Source organism: Oryzias melastigma, linkage group LG6 (assembly GCF_002922805.2).
Source record: "Oryzias melastigma strain HK-1 linkage group LG6, ASM292280v2, whole genome shotgun sequence".
Classification (NCBI taxonomy): domain Eukaryota; kingdom Metazoa; phylum Chordata; class Actinopteri; order Beloniformes; family Adrianichthyidae; genus Oryzias; species Oryzias melastigma.
The window spans coordinates 32939138-32962894 of record NC_050517.1 but is presented as its reverse complement, the minus strand read 5'-3'; the positions used below and the strand labels follow the sequence as shown (position 1 = coordinate 32962894).

General features: G+C 40.3%; 1 protein-coding gene across 6 annotated transcripts in view; it reads right to left on the bottom strand.

Moving 5' to 3' along the window:
• The window catches only part of tspan9a (tetraspanin 9a), a 337382-nt gene that overhangs the window by 121901 nt on the left and 191724 nt on the right, over positions 1-23757 (bottom strand). For 4 of the 6 annotated variants that reach the window (XM_024281296.2, XM_036212565.1, XM_036212564.1 and 1 more), the window contains one exon: positions 11400-11479. In XM_024281296.2, the coding sequence (XP_024137064.1) occupies positions 11400-11462 (63 nt within the window). In that variant the 5' untranslated portion in view covers positions 11463-11479. Of the gene's footprint in view, positions 1-11399; positions 12659-13567; positions 13629-23757 lie in introns of those variants that run through there. The other 2 variants (XM_024281298.2, XM_024281294.2) reach the window with 2 other exon arrangements.

Sequence of the window (23757 nt, the reverse complement as noted above, 5' to 3'; positions counted from 1 at the left end):
AGTCAGTCAGACCAAACCTTCATCTGTTGTGAAAAACAGCTCCTTGTTTCAGATGCTGACCTCGTTTGATTTAATCTTGTTTTAATATCAGAAACTAATGAAAGACAGAAGCTGCAGGAGTCATTAAATCGTCTTCATGTCTTTATTGTTAGTTAGTTTAAAGCTAATGATAGTTAAGATGTGTTATTTACACTCACTTTGAGCATGACCTGATTAAATGATTATTAAAATAATCTTATGTGGCAGCCAAAGTTCACAGTTCAAAGATGTGTGAGTGTATATTTATGCGTTAAAGTATTTAATATCTGTTTTCTCAAGTAAATGTTTTAAAGTTTTTCAAAAAAGTCAGTTTAGGCTTTTATCTTCTTTTTTTCACTTTTTACCGAACTGTGACCCTAAACCATGACATGATCTGAACCGTTAGTTTTGTGATCCTTTACACCCGTACTAATAAGAAGAAAACATATTTATGGGGAAAATATATCCCCATTTAATTTTTAGCTTGAACACAGTCATAATAAACAACTTGTGTCTTATTTTGTGCAACAAATAATAGACACTTTTGTACAAATCCGTACAACTATCTTTGACAACACCAAATAAATTGGAATTACTTGTAAAATTCAGCATTAACAAACAAAAATAAAAAATCAATACTTGGTGAGAACCCATCGAGAATCAATTGCAGGACTAAATATCGCGATATATCGCAGTATCGATATGTTGGCACACCCCTATTTGAGACAGAAGGGAGGGAAAATCAAGACCTCTGGGCTTTGTTTGAAGAGATTTATGGAGGGAACAGTAGTAAAGCCGAGTACTGTAGCGCCCCATCGGCCACGGCGCTTTTATAGCAAACAATCCCTTTGAATTATGCGAAACAAAATCAGATCAGAGTTTAAGATTCTGATCAGAGCGATTGAATTCCCCGGAAAATCTTTTTTCACCTGGAAAATCTAATCTTATGCATCAAACATGAACAAATATAGTTCTAAGCTGACTCTGCAATTAATTAAACGTAGACAAGAGATGATATTGAAAAGCTCTGAGGAAGCCAAACAATTAGGAGCTGCAGAAATTCTTCATAAAGGAAATGACTGGAAAACATCGATTTCACAGAAATCTGCCTAAAGCCACAGGGAAAAGCGGGGAAGTTGACCTAGAAAGCCGTCGTGTAGATTAATGCCCTCCTGCGCTGCAGCTCTGCGCTGACAGGTCGTCCTGCTGCTGAAACAAAAGGTGAGGATGCAGAGCGCCGCACTTTCAAGCAGCAGCATATGGACAAAGACACCGTCTGAAAACAATTTTCATTTGAATAATGTGTTCCGAGGAGCCCAGATGATGCTGCAATAACATCACATAAACATCAGCAGAATCGTTCTGCAAGCCGGATACGATGAGATGAAGCAGAATTTTCTGCATTACTGGGAAAAGCCAGCAAAGCATTATTAAGATATAATGCATATTAGGGGGCATCTGTCCCAGAGAGCAACTGAAGCAGCACGAGGGTCTGTATGAATCACAGGCTCACTGTGTCTCACTGCCACGCTGAATCCAGGAAGTCCATAAAATAACCATCATAAAAACCATGGCGGGTTAAGATTCAGGACATCAGTCTCTTCCTGAACAAATAAATCAAACTGAATGTGGAGAATGTCTGCTTCTTCACATGACATTCATAGACTGGAATGTTTTCAAACCCGTTTATCATCAATAAAAATACATAACCTATTAGGGCTGAGTATCAATGATAATTTCCAGAAACAATTTGATTTGATTCTGGATTTTTATCAATTCTTTTGATCCTCTCAATTCAATTCAATTCAATTCAATTCAATTCAATTTTAGGTTTACACATTTAAAACAAATTTGTTTACATTAATAATCTATATATGTTTTATATTAATTTGATACAGTTCACATACTGTAACATTTATTAGTAAAATTATAATGAGATTATTAAACATGGATTCTAAAACAGAGAAGCTTCAACAATTATTCTCCTTCTCCTGGAGGGCGTTTCAGTTTGGCCACTAGGTGGCGATCACGCTATAGCATTACGCCTTAATCCAGAAGAAGAAGAAAATTTGCAAAATAACTGTGTTTTAGACCACAAATGGTTACTTTAAAAAATATATTTCCTTAAAAGAGTTTGGAAAATTCAAATAAAGATGTTCATTTAGTCAGCAATGTATGTTTAGGTCGACTGAGCGTTAGCATTAGCCGTCCTATGGGGAATTGCATTAAAAAACATCAAGCTAGCAGACTTTAGCTTTATGTGTTGAAATGAGCCCTACTTTCATGGATTGATTATTGATCTATTAAGCTTAAATCGATTAATTGGTTCCATCAACTTAAAACACAACTTTCTGTCATTCTAGATCTAGATGGGATTTCCTGAAAATGTCACGCTCTTTTAATTTTATATCAAAATTGTTGGTATGTTTTAAGGTAAACATTTTTAATGCGCTCTATGCATTAATTTGAAATTCTATATTTGACTAAAACTGTGAATCTTTGTGTTTTTAATGAAAAGATCCACAAGGATTTAAAGTTTTTATCTTGTTCATATTTTGAAATATACAGCAATATATGGATGGTGAATTTATTTATTTTCATTGATTCGTAAATATTTAAAATGTATTGCCTTGCAAACAAACTTCATCATTGGTCGTATATTTGTTGATTTCTGTTTTCTTGTTTGTTACACAGGAAATCCAAATCAGATTTTGCTAAATTGATTTTCTGTAATGAGATGGACGGTCCACATTTGGCTGTGTAATAGTTTTTAAAACCAAAATGATGTTGACTAATATTATTTAATAACTTACATGCAGCAAAAATATTTTTTCTTAAATGAGCAAAAAACTGTGTTTTTGACAAAAAAAATGGTTACTTTAAAAAATGTTTATTTAAAAGAGTTTAGAAAATTCATATAAAGACGTTCATTTAGTCAGGAAATTCCATTATACGTGAGCAATGATACGTCAAGCTAGCAGACTTTAGCTTTATGTGCTAAATCGATGCATACTTTTATGAATCATTTATTGATCTATTAAGCTTAAGTTGATTCAAATCGATTCATTTTATCAACCCAGATCTATAACCATCATAAAATTATCTCCATTACAGTTCAGTTTATATATAAACTCATTATTGGTGAAATAACTCACATATTTCCCGTTTTATTGCCCGAGGAGCACAATTTGGCAAATGCTCATTCCAAAAGATGCTGTGAGACTAATGGGACTCTTTATTTCCCCCCTCGGCTCTCTGACCGCTCCCATCACACCGAGAGCTGAAAGGCCGAACGCGGCCGGGTCCCTATAGCTTCTATATCATCCTCTGCATCTGCAGGCCGGGACATTTCGGTTAAGTGCGAAGCGGGAAATGAAAAGGACGGTCTCTGTTCTGAACTGCAGAGCTGTCGCTGGTCTCTGCAGTGCGAGGGAGCTGCTAACCTGTTACTACGAGTCAGCATCACAGGCTGAGGCCACAGGCAGCTGCTGAGACGCTTTCAAGAATTTGGAGAAGCTTTATCAGAGCTTTGGGAAGAAAAGAGGAGAGAAAGAGCCACAAAACTCTTCCCAGTCAAGATTTTAGAAGCAACACGAAAATGCTTCCTTTTTAATGTAGGGGTGTGTATCTTTCCTGTCACATGATTCAATACGCATCTCAATACATGGTACACAAATCGATACTTTTCGGCAATACGATACATCCCAATTCTTTTAAAATCTAGATACTTCTTATTGAAATGGCATTTAAAGCTACAAATAATAATGAATGGCATTTGGTATTCAGGTATTTATCTTGGAAGAAGCAAGCTTACAACTGGACGTCTTTTTGTTGGCATCGCTTGTACATAAAAGACTCTTGGTTGATTTTATACTTTTAACCATCATAACCTTGTTCATAACTTCATATCTGTGGTTTATAAATGATACTGCAGTTGTCTTTTTTGATATACATATCTAATATTTTTTAACTTTAATACACATTGTAAAGTATTTCTTAGCTTGCTCTTGTGGACTGTAATGAGACGACCTTCTGAGTTTAACAAACTCATTTACACAACGTCAGACTTATTTCTGACTGGTCCAGGCTAAAGCCTGCATTCATCTGAAGTCCACTGGGATAATATCCAGCAAATTCAGCATTCATTAACTGTAAATGAGACCCCTCCCCCTCTGCGTTCCAAACAGGAAGTGGCTCCAAGAAGCCAAAATCCCCAAGACTTCTATAGAGAAATAAACAGCTCGGTCATCCTATTGATTACAATAATCACTCTTGATCTGATACTTTTTCTTGATAATCCTCATTTTTTCGATGTATTTTTTATATCTGGATCCAACAATGTGGCGTCCATATTCCAAAAAAATGTTGCTAGCTTTGATTTCATTTGGTTAGACTCGTAAGTGAACCAGTTCTCACATACAGTCAATGTCTGCAACCGGAGGGATAAAACATGAAGGAATTGATTATGAATTTAAGATACAGTGGTCTCTCGTGTATCGCAGAAATTATGTCCAAGAACTAATGGGCTATGGACAAATCTGTGACAGCTTTACTTTTTACAATGATTAGAAATGTTTCAAGGCTGTAAAACTCCTCACTTTATACTCTTTTCTCAGACAGACATGAAGATTTTCACTCTTTTTTTCTCACACAATAAGCCCAGAATTCCAGAATGAAACCAAAGATCTGCTACCAATTGAAGATTTGTCCAAACTAAATGCATTCTGTGTTGCACAGGAGGTTGATTGACAATGATTTACAGCCAATCGGGATGCAGAACACAAAAAACCAGGCAAAGACTGAGGAAGGAAAACCACGATATAGCAATGAATGAATCACTGTACATCTGATCTTTAGATTGAATCTTTAGCAATCGTCCTTTCTCTGCTTAGAACATTTATCATCATTATTATCCACATCAGCTCTGAGGTTCCGTTCTCTATTCTCATTTACTTCATCTCTCCTCTATTCTTTATTATATTTGGTTTTCTGTGCTTCTGTTTGGTACAGTGTGATTCACGTGTTGTTCCTCTTTCCCACTCCCCTCCAGGGAAGCAGGAGATTCTAGATTCCTGGTGGATCGTCCATGCTCCTGTTCTTGGCCGTGGACCTCGCCTCTGGCTCTTCTTGCCCGTGGATCTCACCCCCAGCTGTCCTCCAGTCCTATCTGGCTGAACTCTATTCAAATACGTAGTTGTAGAGTTAGATGAGCTAATTCTTCTTTAACAGTCCTGGTAAATCTCCTGTCCGTCCTGGGGGAGAATCTCTCCTTCATCCCTAATGTTTCTTCTTTTTTTCCTGAATCCGCTTTTTTGGGAGTTTTTCCTTACCAGGAAGGAGGATCTAAAGCAGGAGTGTCAAACTCAATCGCACAAGGGGCCAAAATCCAAAACACACCTTAGGTCGTGGGCCAAACAGGATAAACATTTATTGAACACTCTTAAACTAGAATGCTATTTTTAAAACTTTAAAACTGTAACTTTTTAACATCATTATAAACTAGATGTATAGCATTAAATGCAATAATGCTGGTGTGAATGCTGTAAGCTGAATTTGGCTGCTGAAGATGCTAAAATTGAGAGCTAAAAACACTGAAGCTGATAGTCAGCTCAAATATTTGCTAAATGCCAAATTAGCCATAAAAAAAACAAAACTTGATTAGCCAAAACAGTTAGCATGTAGCTGAAATATGAGCTAAACTCCAAAACAGCCTAAAAGGTCCTGCCAAAATAGTCCAAAAAGTTAGCAGAATGCTATTTTTAAAACTTTAAAACTAACTTTTTAACATAACTATGAATAATAGCAAAATAGACATGAATATTATTCCATTTAAACATTAAATCACTTTTAATATTTTACCCTCCATAAAAATATATTTTGTCAAAATTATACAAGTTAGAAATGATAACGATCTGGAGGGCCGGATAGAATTACCCCGAGGGCCGGATCCGGCCCCCGGCCTTGACTTTGACTCATGTGGTCTAAGGGTACGGATACCCAGTTTAATTTAGTCTGTTTAGTTTAGCAATCAGCTATTGTTTATATTTTATGAGTGACTTTCTGCTTCTGTACAATTACCGTCATGAAGCCCAATGAGACGATTGGATTGTGATATTGGGCTAGATAAATAAAATTTAACCGAACGTGTTCCTTAACTCGAATGCTTTACCTTGTTTTTCGGATTCAGACCGTTACAGTATAAAGTTTAATCAAGCCTTCTAATTAGTGCTCCCTTATAGATCACTTAGCATTTATATAGACTGACTGACCTGCCTGGTAAATTTCTCCATATGCTTCCTTTTGTCCGGCGAGTCATTTGGGAGACGGCTCTAATTCACACATCCCTCTCCGTCTGCTTCGATTTTGTGGCCATGCTGTGTGGAGCCCCCGAGCTCATTAGCTCGTGTTGCAGATCCGCTGGGATATGAAAATGCTCTGCTTCACTCTGAGGGCTGCAGGCGTTGGAACAGCTGAAGCAGAGGAGCACTTTGCTCCTGGATGCGGCGGCGTGGTGGAGCTCCAGCAGGGAAGGTAAGACCCCGAGCACAGCTCCGGTCCACCGTTTGGAATGAGAGCCACGACAAATCCGACACTTTTCCCCTCGAAAGCACTGAAACAACACGTCCTTCAGCAAGTACGACACCTTTAAACAACAATCTTATTTGTTTCGAACTGATAAAGTCAAGTGTTGGTGCTGAATTTCAGACGGCATGTAAACATCCCGCCTCCCACCACGAGAATTTCTCTCCTGATTGGGGGCCTGACCTTTTTGTCTCAGGTTTTAAAGCACTGCTTCCCTGTTTCCCATCAATTATGCATGTCCTTTTTCATTTGCATAATGATGATTGATGTCAAAACTGGCTCGATAACCCAGAAAAAGAGGGCGGAGTCACTGCACTGTGCAGTAGGGCTGGAATTCAATGGGTACCTCACAATACGATGCGATACATGTCTTACGATATCAAAGACATCGCGATACAGGGTAGAATCGTCTCTAATATCACATCATATAGAAGAACACATATTTTTGGGGATAATATATTCCCATTTATTTTTTAGCTTGAACACAATCATAACACACAACTTGTGTCTTATTTTGTGCAATAAATAATAGACACTTTAGTGCAGATCATAAATAATATGTCTTTGACAAGCATTGACTCCAGTTGAACTGGAATTACCTGTAAAATTCAGTGTTAATAATAGTAAACATGAACAGCAGAGCCACTACTTAGTGCAAAATTGAAGAAAAATTGAATAAATACAGTAGCTGTCAGGAACATTGGTGCCCCCTATCTACCTCCAAAGGAACATCTCTCCAAAGGATAGCAAAAATAACGTTTTAGAAAAGATCGATACTTGGTGAGAATCAATCGATAATCAATCGCAGGGCTAAATATCGCAATATCGATATTTTGGCACACCCCTAATGTGAATAAAAACGTCATAATGATAATTAAAACACTACTGGGAATGTTTTTTTTAATTAAAAATTAGTTATGGGGGACTTTAAAGTTTCACATGTTTCCATCTTAGTTCATGTAGGAACAAAAAAGTATTCCTTTTGCCGGCAAAGTTGCAACATCTTTGGTTTTCAGAAGAATAAAGGCAGACTCTCCGGAGCCGTTTAAGGTGACTGAGCTTTCATGTGATTGACAGAGGATAAAAAATAAAAAACAGGCTGTTGTTTCAACACTTTAAACTGAACCCCAGGGTGCCCAAGCCTAAAATCAGAGCAAAGGACTGGATTTGCTTTTTTGAAGAAAGTCGACAAAGTCAAACATTCGGATGATTTCTTGCCTAATTCTTACCAACCACGTCGAGTTTGTCGATGGCTCTCAAAGCTTGAGGAATGTGATAATTCAATCGAAACTGCAGCTCATCTTTAACCAAAAGTTAAAGCGGAGAGAATCTATAACCCCGTTTGGTCGGAAACAACGGTTCTTTTGTGTGGGATAATAGTGCAGATAACTTCATTTTAGTTATGAATATTAAATAAAAATCTCTTTTGGATTTGCAGTGACGATGCCTCAGGACTCGCTGCAAAGCCTCCTCTGACAACAGAAAGGATGCAGCTCGTGAGTTAGGAGAGTAATTGTGAGGAGCTTTTTCAAATCTTCTTACTCTTCAAAAGTATTCACGACCTCTGGAAAAACGTCTGCAGCAGCGAGGAGCCGACTGAATACTGAGATGCAGAGAGAGCGCAGAATATGCAACACAATGAGACGGAATCCTTGCTCCCAGCAAGAACACCAGGAACCACGGAGCTCTGAAGGCCGACTGATCGGCCTCGCATCCGTCCATCAGGCGGCTCCGCCACGGAGAACTGCTCTCAATCTTTGACTGCATAACCCAATACTGCCCTAATCTGCCCCCCCCACAGCACAGACTCTCCTAATCCCCAATAAGAAAGAGAAGCCAGATGGTCAGGAACAACTGTGAGGGGGGCCAAGGATGATCGCATGTATGGGGATGCCTGGAGTGCCGGCCTCTGTTTACCTCCTGCTTCATGTTACCAACTCAAGCAGCAGGCGGGGGGAGGGGGGGGTGATGTGTTGGTGGGAACGCACTTCCAAGGAAGCCTGGTGTGTGCACGGTGCATGTGTGCACAGTCAGAAAGAGGAGAGCCTTGAAGGAGCGGTGTCCGCTTTCCTGCCGCGCACCCCTTCCTTTTTTTGTCTTGGAATGAGGAGTCCGGAGCGGCCAGGTGATTCCTGATGTCCCAGGAGGGTCGAAACACAGCAAACCTCTCCCAACACCCTCCCTGAGTGACAGGTAAACCGGCTTTTTACCCTCAACGACTATCAAGCCCCCCCGCTGAGCTCAAAAGCTGCCCCATGCTGATGGATCGAGCAGCCACATTACCTCCCTCTCTTCCCATGGGATACTGGTTACACCGTCATTCCAACGGCAGCAAACCAGCCTTAATCTGTGGGAATGAAGGAGCGCGGCAGGAAGTCATCATGCGATCATCAGCGGAGAAACGACGGTTCTTCTCTGCATAAATCAGACCTGCCGCTCACGTCAAGCTACATAAACCCAAAGCCCCTTTTCTATTTCCTTATCAACGGTTTGTGGTGGGCAGTTATTAGCAAAAGGGGGTTTCACCGCTGAAGTGGTTTAAGCGCAAACCGAGCCTGGACAGAGCTGGAGAAGTAAAAGCCTCCACACAAATCCCCCGAGACCGGCTCAGGAGGCATTAATGACTTTGTAACCTCCACTAAAAAGTGACCCACGTGCACTTAGACACTCCTCTGATCCATCGCCGGTCAAGGTAACGTTCTTGTGGCGCCTCGCTCATATTTACAAAATATACATTTTCATTTAATGATAAAAATATTTAAGATTAAAACCAGAAGAAAAGAAAGCTTTGATGTAATTCTTTGGAAAACAGAAGATCTACCTCACTAGGTACTCTGTGTTCTTACATCACTCTACGCCATTACCCATCATGCCTTCACCTGCTTCTCTGGACCGGAGAGAGCTCGGAGTAGAGCCGCTTCTCCTCCGCATCGAGAGAAGCCAGTTGAGGTGGCTTGGGCATCTAGTCCGGATGCCTCCTGGACGCCTCCCTGGTGAGGTGTTCCGGGCATGTCCCACTGGGCGGAGGCCACGGGGAAGACCCAGGACACGCTGGAGAGACTATGTTTCTCGGCTGGCCTGGGAACGCCTCGGAGTCCCCCCAGAGGAGCTGGAGGAAGTGGCCGGGGAGAGGGAAGTCTGGGCATCATTGCTTAGACTGCTGCCCCCGCGACCCGGTCCCGGATGAAGCGGAGGAAGATGGATGGATGGATGGAAGCTTCTGTGCTCGGCCAGCATTGTTCAGCTTCTATCTTCTCTGCTCCGCTTGCGTTTCTCATTCACTATCTTTTCCGCTCAGCTAGCATCCTTCAGCTGCTAGCTTCTCCTTTCATCAAGCATTAAAGGCAGATATATGGTACGTTCTTTAATCTTTGCAAAAGTTCGAATGTTGTTTGCTTTCGAGACACGATGCCAAGGTCGGCTCTGGGAAGACGTCAGGAAATTGGCGGCACCCATAAGCAGCGAAAGGCGGAGCCTCAAAGATTGAGGCGTCTTACTTTCGAATAAAAAAAGAACTCACATTTTACAAATACTTTGGTCTTTAGTGAGTCAAAGGTAACAAGACGTCATTGGCCCAGAGTCAAAGCACCAGACATTATGGACTTATTTCCTTTATATTAGTCTGTAACACAAATAAATCTTTACATGAGTTCCTAACACCAGTCTTTATTTATGTCAGTGTCACACATAACCTGCAAACTAGAGTAAATACAAGTATTTAATCTCAGTACTGAACCAACACGGTGACATTGAACTAACACCATAACTCTTGAGACCACAGACAGTAATGTTGTTGCTGCTGAAGCATTTAACTGCTTAAGAATAATTTCAAACACCTGAGTTAGATCAGCGCCGGCCGTAATGAATCCACGGCGAGCTGAGGCTTCGTGACCTTTCCCATCCTTAAATAAACACAGACTTTATTTAAGGGGAGAGAAGAGCCTGTGAGCCCTGCGTGTGCTTGTGCTCATCAGCTTCTCTGTCTGGGAAGATGAGATGAGTATGAGCTGAAAACAATGCCCTCCAGCTGCAAAAGTGTACACAGCTTCAGTCAGAAATGCAGCCCACTCACTGTTTTCAGATGCAGCCTGGGCAGTGGGAGAGATTTTCACAGTGTGTGCTTAAAGAAGGCGCCCTGTGCACAGCTGGGCTCGGGTAATGCCACCACTGTGCCCCAGTTCCCAAAGCTCTGGCCCAGGGACGCGTCGGGCCCGGCTGGATGGAGTCCCCGGTCTGAGGATGTTTTTAAGCTTCACGCTTCACTGCATCGGCACAAAAGACTTACCCTCATAAACCATAAGCCTTCTAATCCATTCTGTAAACATTCGAGGGATGCCCACTTTTCCCATAAATGCCTTCGCATAGGCAGACTCCCACAGTCAATTTGACTCACTAATGTCATCACTTCATTAACAAGGTAATTCCAGTCGTTCGCCGTTTATAGTTTCCTAATTTCATGACAAAAGACCTTTTTATGTCCAAGAATGTTCCATGAGCAAAGACGAGCCCAACGCTACGAACCAAGGCATGCATCTTAAGTCTGCCTTGTTGACCATCTTCACCGTCACCGATACAGTCAGATAAATGGGTGACCCAACTGAGCCCACCCACCCACCTACCAACCGGCTCACACGATACAAAGGACCGGTGCAAAGACTCAATGGAGGCGTCCAGGAATAGCACCAAGCATCATGATGTAATTACAAATGCGTGATTGCATCGCAGCCAGCATAATGTCACAAAGAAAAAGTCAGAACCAGCGAAACCTTGAAGCTGCTAGAAGATGAGGACACACTTACCCAGAAGATGAGGTTGAAGACAAACATCAAATACTTCAGGCAGCACAGACAGCCTCTCGCCATGTTGCACTTCTTGAATTCTAGAAGGAACACAAAGGATAGATCCAGGTAAAAGACCACGTATTTGCTGCCTTTGGGCGAGCTGTACTTGTTGGTCTTGTCTGCCGTGCCGGCGTCAGCCGCCGCCGCCGCTCCGCTCTGTCCCTGTTGTGCGTTTTTGCGCGGCCCCGTGGAGCCGTAGAAAGCGCCGGCAGTGAAGCCTCGGCCGCCAAACGGCCGGCCAGATGTGGAGGCTTGAGGAAAGTCGGAGTCGCGGCTGTCTACGGAGGGACTACGGTGAATGGCTGACTCCTCACTGCTGGACTTCTCCATACTCTAGGGCTGCAGCTGATGATGAGCGGCTCTCGGACGCACACTCTAACATAGTCTCGGAGGTGACAGGACAGAAAGAGTTGTCTCCAGAATCTTTACTTCAAAGCAACAAAAAAAAAAAAAAAAAAAAAGGGAAGGCGCAGGGATGCAGAGCTACATCCAACTTTGTGATTTGCACAGGCGCCGCTCAGTGCTGCAGCTCTGCAGGAGTAATCCTCAAGTAAGTTGTGTTGGAGCGTCCTGTCAGGAGCATTGCTCTTCCCTTCTGACAGGACTGCCACTCTCCTCCCGACTCGCTGCTCCAGTGGGAGAACTTTCCTCTCCCCTCTGCTTCCTCAGTGGTCCTCCTCTTCCTCTACACGTGCTGATGCTCCGTCTGCCTCTCTCTGTGTGATCCCGTCCTCTCCAGTGAGCCGCTGAGCGGATCAGTCGTCTGCTCCGCCTCTGCTCCCGCCGTAGCAGCGACTGGCTGATGTGCTATTATCGGCAGACGCAACTAACGGGCATTCCCTATCTCCCAACGAGAGCCCACCTCCTCCTCTGACCGTCTCTCTCCCTCTCTCTCTCCCTCAGCCCCTCCCGCTGCTGCGCCGGGAGCCAATGCAGCAGCTGCTGCGAGGACCGGAGCTCCGCCTCCCCGCTCCCCGCGTCTTTATTAAGCCCCATCACTGTTTGCTTTGACTATACATGTTCAGCAATTTTAGCCCATCAAGGGAGCGGGGGAGGTCACAGATGAGATCAGCAAAATAAAACGGACAAAAAAGATGAAAGTGAGGGTCACGGTGCGGCAGGGAGGTTTGTGACTGCAGAGGGTCTGAGGAAGCTGCAGTCTGACGCTTCTCAGACAGATTCTGACGGGGAAATCACACTCTAAACTTTCAGTCAATAATTGTTCCACTAACTGCAGTCATTTCATTCTTAAAGTTCTACTCTGATCATCTATTGATCTGCTTTCAAAGCGCTCCCGAGGTTTTTTAATTAGGATTATGCTGTTTTGGGGCAAAAAAAAGTTGCTTTCTTATTGCAAAGTAGCAGGAGTTTATTAGAAATTCACTTCTGAGTTGGAGGAGGGGCTAATATCATAGAGCAGCCCCGCCCTCCTCCTCGTTACCGAGAGCACTAAGCAGGAAGCTCGTAGCCCCGCCCAGCGTAGGTTCTACATCACAGATTAACAGTGGGGGAAAATAATGAATTCATACGCATCATGTACAAAGACAATTCAAAATACTTTACATAAAACTTTAAAGAAACAATCAGAAGAAAAAGTAAAGGTGTGAGCATTAAAATAAAATAATAGAAAGTAAAAAAAAAGAATTTAAAACAAGAATAGGTAGAAGAGAAGAGAAAAATTTCTAAAGAATGAATATTTGCATTAATAATTGTTTCACAATCGAAAAGTTCTGTAATTGAATCATTTCTTAATTGAACTGTTTCATTATTGAATCGTTTTATAATAAAATCGTTTATTGAATCGGTTCTTATCTGAATTGTTCATTATTGAATTATTTCTAAAATGATTTTTTTCTTAATTGAATCGTCTTATATTTAAACCGTTTCTTAATTGAATTTGCTCCTAATTGAATTGTTTTTTATTATAACAGTTTAAGTACTGAATCCTTCTGATTTATAACAATTTCAATAAAATACTCAGAAATGCAGTTTTAAGTTTAATTTTCTCTACATGTGTACTCCATCATCAGAAAATGCCACAAGATCATTTTAAAAACAGAATTTTTACCAAAGTGAGTCCTTAAAAACAGAAGATTATCATTTTAAGCTTTGAGTCATGAGTTCACCTGATCCTGGAGGTCTGTTCAGAAACCACGACTGTACATGAAAACTGGACTGAGTGACCCCTCCCCCTGGCCACAGGAAGTGGCTCAAAGACGCCAAAATCACATAGAATTCTAAAGAGAACATAAACAGCTATTACTAGTCATTCTATTGGTCCTTCCTGCTGCGATACTTTTTTAAACTGACCAATCAGATCCCTTAATAAAAGTGGGCGGAGTTTGCTGCCCCACATGTAAAATGTTCAAAATATTTGACAGATTTAGTAACCCGGTTTTAACTGGTAGGGGTGTGGCCTTACAACAAGCTCACTCCGTGTTGGTGAGAGTGTCGCCATAGAAACGATGACTTAGACTGACTCACAGCTTTCTATCAATGTTTTGCTTCAACGTTTAGTGAAAAACTGGAGACAGATTCCACTGTATTTGGTTGGAGCCAGAAGTAAACCGTTTTCCATGGGTCATGTCACTCTAAGCAGTTCTCTGGTCCACTGGATGTCAGAAACACACATTTCTCCCTTCAGTGGACCATAACCAGTAAAACAGAAGCTGCCTTCAACATCGTTATCTTATTTTATCTTGTGAAGATAAATACTTCCTGCTTGACTTTCATTTGGCGCTAAGCTGAGCGTTGTTGGGCTGTGGTAATGGCTGTCTTTCTAAAGGAGCTGCCTGTGGGCAGGCTGAGCTTTAACTCTCCCGTCTAGCAGAGAATCCAGGAAGATCCAGTCCACAAAGACCCGGTCAGCCTCTTCGCTCGGCAGAAATCCGCTGCAGAAGGAGGCGTGTTGATGCGGGATTGACATCTTTGAGGGTTTTACTCTGATGGTCTGTCCCAGTTACGTCGTAATTAACTGTGTGTTTTGTTCACTTTCTGCAATATTGGTACCAAAACATTTAGCTTCTTTAGGACACGCCTACTTGTACTTTTGCTATTTGTACATTTTACGTTTTTTTAAGATTATGCAATTTTTCCACCCCCTTCAAAATGAATAGGAAACTTTTCACTTAGTGCTATTAAAACATACAGCATGTTCAGGACATTCATTTTTCTACTTTCACTCATGTAATTTTTTAAATTTTACACAATTATTGAAATTGAATTGAATTTTGAATATTGAATTTTTTTTTTCAAGTAATTCTGCAAATGATGCAAGTTTGGTATCAAAGCGTTCAGCATGTTAAGGACATTAATGCTACTGAGGTTTTCTGGGCTATTTTTGAGTTTAGCTAAGATTTTAGCACCATGCTAATGTTTTTGGCTAATTTTGCATCTACTGAGGTTTTTGGGGTTATTTTCGAGCTTAGCTAATATTTTAGCACCGTGCTAATGTGTTTGGCTAATTTAACATCTACTGAGGTTTTCTGGGCTATTTTTAAGTTTAGCTAAGATTTTAGCACCATGCTAATGTTTTTGGCTAATCTGCCATCTGATAATTTTTTTTGGGCTAATTCTAAGTTAAGCAAAACTTTAGTAACGTTAGCTTTTTTGGCTAATTTGACATCTACTATGGTTTTTTGGGCCAATTCTATGTTAAGTTAGCATTTTAGTAACCAGTTAGAGTCAAGGAACTATTTTAGCAAAGTTGCCATTTTTTAATTAAATTTTTCAAATTCTTTGTACATTTTCTGCAAATTATCCAAGTTTTGTATCAAAAGGTTCAACACATTCATGACTTAATTCAGCAATTCAAATAAATGCTTTTACCATCTTCAGCGACCACATTCAGCAAAAAGCCTTCACACTAAATTATTGCAGGTAATGTGACTTTTCTAGTTGATGTTGATTTAAATTTATGTGTGAGGACTCAGAAAATGATTATTTTGTGTGGATTAATTTGACAACTATATATAAAGAACCGTCTAAGCCTTTGCTTTTCATAGTAACAAAAGATTGAATGTAGTGCCAATCATGGTAAGTATTTTAAAAAAGGTGTTGGTAAAATGGGACAGTTCATTCAGCATATGTGTCCCTCATCTGCGGCAGGTCATCCTGTGGACATAAAACGTGTCTTTGATTCTTTTCTGAGAGTGAAAGCTGACATTCATCTCCTGATCTCCAGGCTGAGGGCCACAAAACAGCCTTCAGGAAAGTTACCGTCACTCTTTCATTACACATTTCTGCTTCATAATTACGAGTACCTGTTCAGTGTGGTGGTGGGCGGGGGGGTACCTGACTTTAGGCAAATATTGCAAAAAAGTATGCAGAGGTGACAAGTATATATGCATTACTGTCAATAACTTTCACTGAATAATACATTTTATTCATAAGGCCCCTTTTTAGGAACACAAGGTCGAACGTCTGAAGTGGAAATACTTGAAAAATGATTAAATCAAAATTCATCAGTTAAAAAGTCAAGGAAATAATTGAGGGTCATTGATAATAATCTGAATCAATTTAACTGATTAGACAAACTGTATACTTAAAAAAGAGCAGACAGACTTTGACTTGAAAAAACAAAAAAATACAAGTTTGTTTAAACACTCCACTCCTCACAATAAGTTTGACATATTGTTATTTCTTTGAGTCCTTCTCGTTTTTGGTCAACATTTGACAGAAATATGTCAAAGTTCCCTTTGATATCACTAATAAATAATGAGATGAAACACCATTTTCATTATTTTCTTATCCATTACCCCAAAAATAAAGACAATATTAAAGAAAGTATCAAGTAACAGAAATAGACCGTGTCAATCGTTGGTATTTCCACTATTTGTTGAAATGACAGCGATGCCTCATCTTGTTTTCTGAGGTCTTCACTTATCCACAAGAGCCACATCCAGTTCTTCCAAATCACTTGGTGATCTGATCATCCGTTCTGTGCTTCAGATGGTCTTTGATGTTTTCTAGGCGGTTCAGGTCAGGAGTCAAACAGTTGAACATTTCAATGTAGGCCCCATATGGTTTACCTTTGGGCTGAACTGGTGGCCCCCCGGGGTGGGTTTGTCCGCGGGTTCCATGGTGGTCCCATCTGTGTTTGCCTACATTGGCTTAGGTTGGGACTCAGCAGTCTGGGTCCCTACGCTAACCAGCTGCCTGGTGGACAGTGTAGCGAGTTAACGAGCTCGGCTGCCCAGCGAACCAGACTACTGAGTTCCCACTCAAGCCAGTGAGGGCAAACACAGGTGGGGCCACAATGGAATCTGCGGACAAACCACTGCCGCCTAAGAATTCAGCCCAAAGTCAAACCATATGGGACCCACGCTGAAATGTTCACTGGGAAGAACCTGCAGTGACTGGATCATCTACAAGAACCAGATTGGTTTGGCTCTGACCGGTGATGTCTGTCCAGACTGGTGTACCTCTTCCACCAAACCAACCCGACCATGCTGACCTCGGCGTATCGTTCGCTGACAACCATCATTTGTGTTCAAGGATCACTGAACATGGTGGTAAATCATTGCTGCATTGTCCAGGTCACATGGTCTATTCCCCAAACTTCCACTGTGGCGTCTTGGTGTCAGTAGAGTGACCTGCCTGTCATTCCAGTCAAAGTGGAGGAGTCGAATGGTTCGTCTAGAAACCCTAGTACTCTCACATCTGGTCTGCAGCTGTGCGGCGTTTGATAAACCAGATCTAAGCCCATTAAATCTTAGGTCCCCAACCCTCAGGACACTGTACCGGATGCAGAACCGGTACCGGGTTAGAGTGCCAGTCTGGTCCGCGACCTGGTACCTGTGCAGTACTGGTCCGTGTCCAGAGATTTGGAGACCACTGATTAGCGTATGCATTTTTCCCCGTCTGTGGTCTGGTACCCAGTGGCCCCGGACAGGTACCGGTTCACGGTTTGGAGGTTGGGGACCCATGATTTAATGGGAACAGCTAGGACGTCAAAAAAACGGCGAGTTGGGGACATCCAAAACGTCAAAAAGTGACGTGAAGGGGGCCTAAACTATACTTCCATGTCTGACGAACTGGGAATGAGAATGCGTTGGACTGTCTACTACCAACCTGGAGGTGATACGGCCAGGTGATGCTGGTCGTCAGTTTAGCACAGCGTCGTGTGTTCATGGCTGTTTGAACGATAAACTTGGAATGACTTAGAGCTTAAATCAGCTTTTTATCCCCACAGAATATTGATGTCACATTGAAAAGGTTTGTCTTTTAGATTGTTTCTGGTTTTGGCCTCAATAAGTGAGACAGACTGAACACACTGAGACGATTATGTGGAAAAGACAAAATGAGGAGCGTCTATCACTACAATACAATCACCTCTGACAATCTGTGAAGTGAAACAAAAACTGTGTATTTGACATCCACTGTTTCTCACTATGTCCCGACTTATTGGTAGTCATGTAAGTATATAATAGACCATTTCAAAGTGTTTGGTACACAAACGTTTATTCCAAATCTTCTCTCTATGAAACTCCATTTATGAATGTGCATTAAGCCCCGGTTAACATGAAAAAATATTGAATCATTTGCTGCAAAAAGATGCTTTTTAAGGACCTGCCGACAGAAGAGGAATGAAGAGCTGCGGGTCGGAATTTGCACAAATCCACTTCTGTCAGAGTGTGCAAATGCAGAACATCTCTGCCAGTTCTTCATAAACTCTGCTTTATCCTCAAGAAAATTGCCTTTGGGAAGTCTTTTCTGTGAGTTAACTCGTGTTCAGTCGCAAAACCACACAGACGCTTACAAAAAGTCACTTTTGATTCTCTTCTAAAAGTTTTTCGAGTACAAGATGAATAAATATTCTTTGGCTTATAGTGATTTTAAGGGCTAGGGCAGATACAGATTTTTTTTAATCTTAAACTTTCTGTTTTTCTGCAGTTAAAAAAGAACAAAAACAGAAACTTTAAAAATGATTTATAGCACAAAACAGTGGTTTCGACTTTTAGTAGAAATAAAATTATGCATTTAAACCCCAACGAGGAGCCTCAAGTGTCCTTATGCAAACATAAGCAACTGATCAAATATCTGTGAAGTCTCGCAGTATCATTGAGACGTGACCGTTGTGACTGTAGGAATGAAACTCGCAGTGTCAGGCGTCGTCTCTGTGGTCTCAGGCAGCAAACTTCAAGTCAATGTGTTCCTCATCTGTGCTGCTCTCTCTGATGCTTAGACACATTCATCAGAGCTCAGTGGGGTGCTCGCTTTGCAAAGGACTGATTGCTCAAGTTGCCTAAAGAGCACACAGCAGTCAAACAGAAGTGGAATGTTCTCCACATCGGCGGGATCATGTGAGCCGCGGCTTTCGCTCTGAGACGAGCAAAGCAGCAAAAAAATGTACAGGAAAGCACTGATGTAACTCTGAGGAGACCGGCCTGGACGTGAGATGAAAAACATGTGAAACAGGAGCAGAAAAACATGGTTCAGGCAGGCGTGTTGGAAATGAAACGTTCAGCCTGGCAATAGCCGAACCTGCCGGTTCTTTATCTGAACGCGTGTCTGCGGGACTTCAGGGACTGAAGCTCAAAGGAAATCAAGTGGGACTCTCGTGAAGCTCTTCAGATAACACCTCACAAAAGGTAACGCCGCACAAACACTTAACCCTGCCGCCGTGCTCAAGCACCACGGTGAGAGGAAATATGAGACGGGTTAGAGATGTGCTTCAATGTTTTAAAGATAGGAAGCATAAAGGAGAGTCATGACTATTAAAATAATGCCAGCTGGTAAATAACAGTCAAAGACGCCATCTGATCGAGAATGTGTTTTAACATGGAGGACACGAGTAACGAAAATTAGCTTGAAGCAGCATCTCTAAGTAATTCTTTATTCAAATTATATTTTTTGCTGCAGCGGTAATGTTGGGTGGGGGGTGTGGGGGGCCATGTAAACAGAGAGATCTCAGCAATGAGGAGGGGAGGAGAAGGGGGGGGTGGTTGATACATATCAACAGCCCTGCCCACAAGTCAGAGGTGGATTTCTGATGAACTGCCACTCGCCGATACTAAGACCTAGAAAACGACTAGATGTTGACCAATACCGACATTAATATCGGTATCTGTATTGATACCGATATTAATGTCGGTATTGATACTTATAATGTTTGTATCGGTATCAATACAGACAATAATATTGGCATTGATGTTAATGTCTGTATCGGTAATGATATTAATGTCTGCATCTCTATTGATAACGACATTAATATCGACATTAATATAGATAGCGATATGAATATTAATGTCTGTATCGGTATCAATACAGATACCAACATCAATTTTGGCACTGATACTGACACTGATACTGATACCGATATTAACATCAGTATCAACACAGATATTGGGTATTTCAACACATATGTGTATCAGCATTTTTTTTTTTTAATCCGACAGGCCAATATTGAACTGGTTACTTTTGGCTCAGAAATTTAAACTTTCTCTGGTAAACAGTTTGGGGAAGAGAAGATTTTTGGTGAAGCTCACATGTTCATGAACATGTCAAAGGTACGTAAACACAGAAAATTCCCCTGAAATTGTAGTAAACTTCACGACTAGCAACAATGGGCAGAATATCATAAAAATGTAAATAAATAATAATTAAAAAAAAAAAACGAGGTAGTTTTGTTACCTCACCACCAAAGGTGTCTGTGAATCAAAATAAAAAATAAAAAAGAAATATATTATTACTAATATTTTATCACAGTGTAATTAAAACTTTAAAAAACAAATCAAACAAGTTTTATAGCAGGATGCTACAAAATACTGAGCGACGCATAAAAAGCTACACAGCAGCTAAAGTCCCGCCTGTCCGTGTAAAAACAGGACAATAATATTGACTTAAATGTTCCATATCTTTAGCTTTTTCTGTGTTGATTGACATAATACAAACATCATAAATGACATTGTTAAATGAAGTGTGTATATGACTGGCGCTATTTTGCTACATTGCCCGCGGCCGATGCTTCACAGCCACATGTGCGTGCATGATACCCTTACTCACAAATTTTTATATAAAAAGAATTAAAAAAAAAACGTCCTACTTTCCCGAATTGCTCTCTCATCCTTTTTTAACTGACACAGTCTGCTCTTGTCACTGGAGCTGGGAGAATTGTTTCAAAGTATCGATACATTGATCTCAAGGTGGTATCGGATCGATATTGGCCAGCAGATACCGATGGTCGTTGCCTCACGACTCTCACCAGTCCTGTCGGATCTCAGCAGCAGCAGGAAGAGCACTGCTCACCCCATTCCCACTCTATTTAAACGCTGAGTTGTTTTTGACAAGTTAGTTTTAAACTGTTTTTATATTTCTTTTTAAAGGCAAATCATTTATAAACTTTTTATATTTCTACCAGTTTTTGGTTTAATTATTAAACATTTTAAATCTATTTTTAGTTATTTGTTTCTTTTGGTTTGCTGACTATTTTGCTTCTTCACTTTTTATTTAATTTCAAGAAGTTTTTATTTTAATAAACTGTTTTCCATTTAATTGAAAATACTGTCCTAATTCAGTTTGTATGTTTATTAAGTAATTAAAAAATGGGAAACTTACAAAAAAAGACCATTTGATGCAGTTAAAAATAGTGGAGATCTTGAGGTTCACGTCAGATCCATCGCATTTAAGACAAATATTGATATTGGTATCGATATCGGTGATATTGACCAGTATCGGATCGATACTCAAATGCCCTACTTGTCACCACTGAACTTGGTACCATGGTGAGTTCAGGGGCAATTGGACATCAATAAATAAATATGTTTATTTGTTTGACTATTAAAAACTGGTATAATGGAATTGGAAAAAAAAAAATCTATTACATGCGCAGAAGTTGCCTTAATTGGTCTGAATAAAAAATAATAATATTAACTACAGGCTTCCCAAATGCTGTAAAAATAGCATGAGTTGAGTTTTTTATTTTATTTATTTTGTCTACTTGTTGTAATTTGTATTATTGTAAAATTTAAACCAATATGTTCACTTTGACAAAAAATAAATAAATCTCAGTATCGGCTGCCCACACTTAAAAAAATATCGGTATCATATCGGCCTAAAAAAAAAAAAGAAGGATCGATCCCTAAAAACGTTTTTTTGGGGGGCTAAAAATAGCATCGTCATAATTGAAAGTGCTTTGAAAACAAAAGATGACCGGAGTGCGGCTTTAAAAAGTGTGTTTAGATGATAAACGGAAGCAGTGTGTTGACAACAGTCCACAATAACCAGCTGACATTTAAAATAACTTTTTTGAATATCATTGAGTGTTTTGTTGCTGTTTGTTCTGTCAGCTCAGTCAGCTGTCACGTTGAAAGAGGAGGGATTTGTGTGCCAGCGATGCAATATAAAGCTGAGAGCTGTCGGGGGAACATTTAGAGGAGAAATGGAAGCAGCAGTGACATATGTGACATTCACACTCCACTATACATTACATCCTAAATATGTATATTTAGAAACTGGAACGTCTTTGCTAAAATGCATCTAAAAGTCTCATAATTTCTATAGCAAATAGACCAAAAACCAAAGATGCTGGAAAATGTCTGTGAGACACACGGAAAATAAGATTTGAGAGCGGGCTGAGATTTTATTTATTGATTTAGAGAGAAGTACAGAGGACTGTCTGGTCAAGCTGTGGGCCTCAGTTGTGTGTTAGGAGTGAAGGATTCTTTTGATGCTATTTTATTTATAGACTGACTTCTTTTTATCAAAGCCTTTCTTTAAAAAAAATATAATCTGTATATTTGTTCCTTTCTTCTGTTGATTTGATGTAATTATTTATGGTCGTTTTTGACATTTTGTTCATGCATAGAAGATTAGCACATTAATGAAGAACATTTAATTATTAAGGACAGACATTTACAGACTTGTTTTATGAAAAATAAGCATCAAAGTCTTTATCTGCTTTTGAATCTGAAAGAAGAAATAAAATAAAGCTGTTGATTTGACAGATTTTTAGGTTCAAAGTAAAAAAAACTTAAAGTCCACTATGAATTTTTTTTATTTACAAAAACATTCCCAATAGTGTTTTAATGACGATTATGAAGTTTTCAATAAAAATCCCACAACCTAAATGTCTTAAAAATACTTTTTCCATGTTGATCTGAAGCCCCTGTTTCCAAAATGTCCTCTGAGGGGGCGTGGCTCTTGGAGCTCCGCCCCTGATCCCCCCTGTCTGATTATGATAGCTCTGTGTCTCACTAGCGTAAATCTCCACTAAAACATCCATCAATCTGGGTAATGTCCAGCCGTATGGTTCTGATCCGGATGTCAGCTGGATGAGGAAGTGAAGATCTTCATGGACAGAACTTCCTCCAAAATCCTGATTCTTTCTCCTTCCAGTTCACCAAAGACTCTTTTAGCTAATTCTCCAATGTTTATTGACTGTGATCAATACATTCAATCATTGGTTTCTCAGAGTTCTTGATAAAATAATCAAAGCTAACATCCAAATGCTCTTTCATTGATTTACAATCCTTTCCAACTGCGGTCAAATGAGCCGCCGTTCACATTTCCGTCACACAAAAAATCCAGTGATGCTGATTTGACCACAGAAATGTGAACGGCGGCTCATTTGACTGCAGTCAATGTGAAGATACCATCTTCTCTTCTCCAGAACCTGAACTAGACACTAGGAACAGATGAGGGTTTAGTGCATGTGCAGCAGAACTGTTGATGGAAAGAACATCATTCATTCAAAGAGTCTGTCTGTGATTGATTTAAAAGGAGAAATACTCGGAAATGCAAAATGATTTCTGATTACATTTGTTCTCTTTCATGGGAAAAATGACACTAGGACATGTTAAAAACTCAAAAAACAGGATTTTCCTCAGAGGGGAACTTTAAGATAAGTGGTAAAAAATACTAGTAATAATACGAGTTCTACATTTGGGTTCGGGTCAACTGAGAAGGCCCCTCTTGTTTCAGAAGTCGACCCACAAATCCTTCTGAGTCAGGGGTCTGCAACCTGCAGCCCCAGATCCACATGTGGCTCTTTTATCTCTCCATTGTGGCTCCTTGGCCAAAAATAAAATAAGTCATGGAGACTGAATCTCCCCGAACCAAAACTACCTAAAGAAAACAAATAAACAAAGCCAGCAAACTAAAATAACAAAACCCAGAAGTGTAAGATTCCTGAGGAGGGGAAAAAGAACAAAAAAATAAATAAAAGAAAAATAAAACAGCTATTTTTAAAAGTAAGGATTAATTAATTAGCATTTATTTAAATTAGATTAGTTAAATGTATAAATTGATGTCTGAGGTTCACATAGATGATAAACTATGTAGGTTTTTACATCCATGTTGACCTGAAGATGTCTTG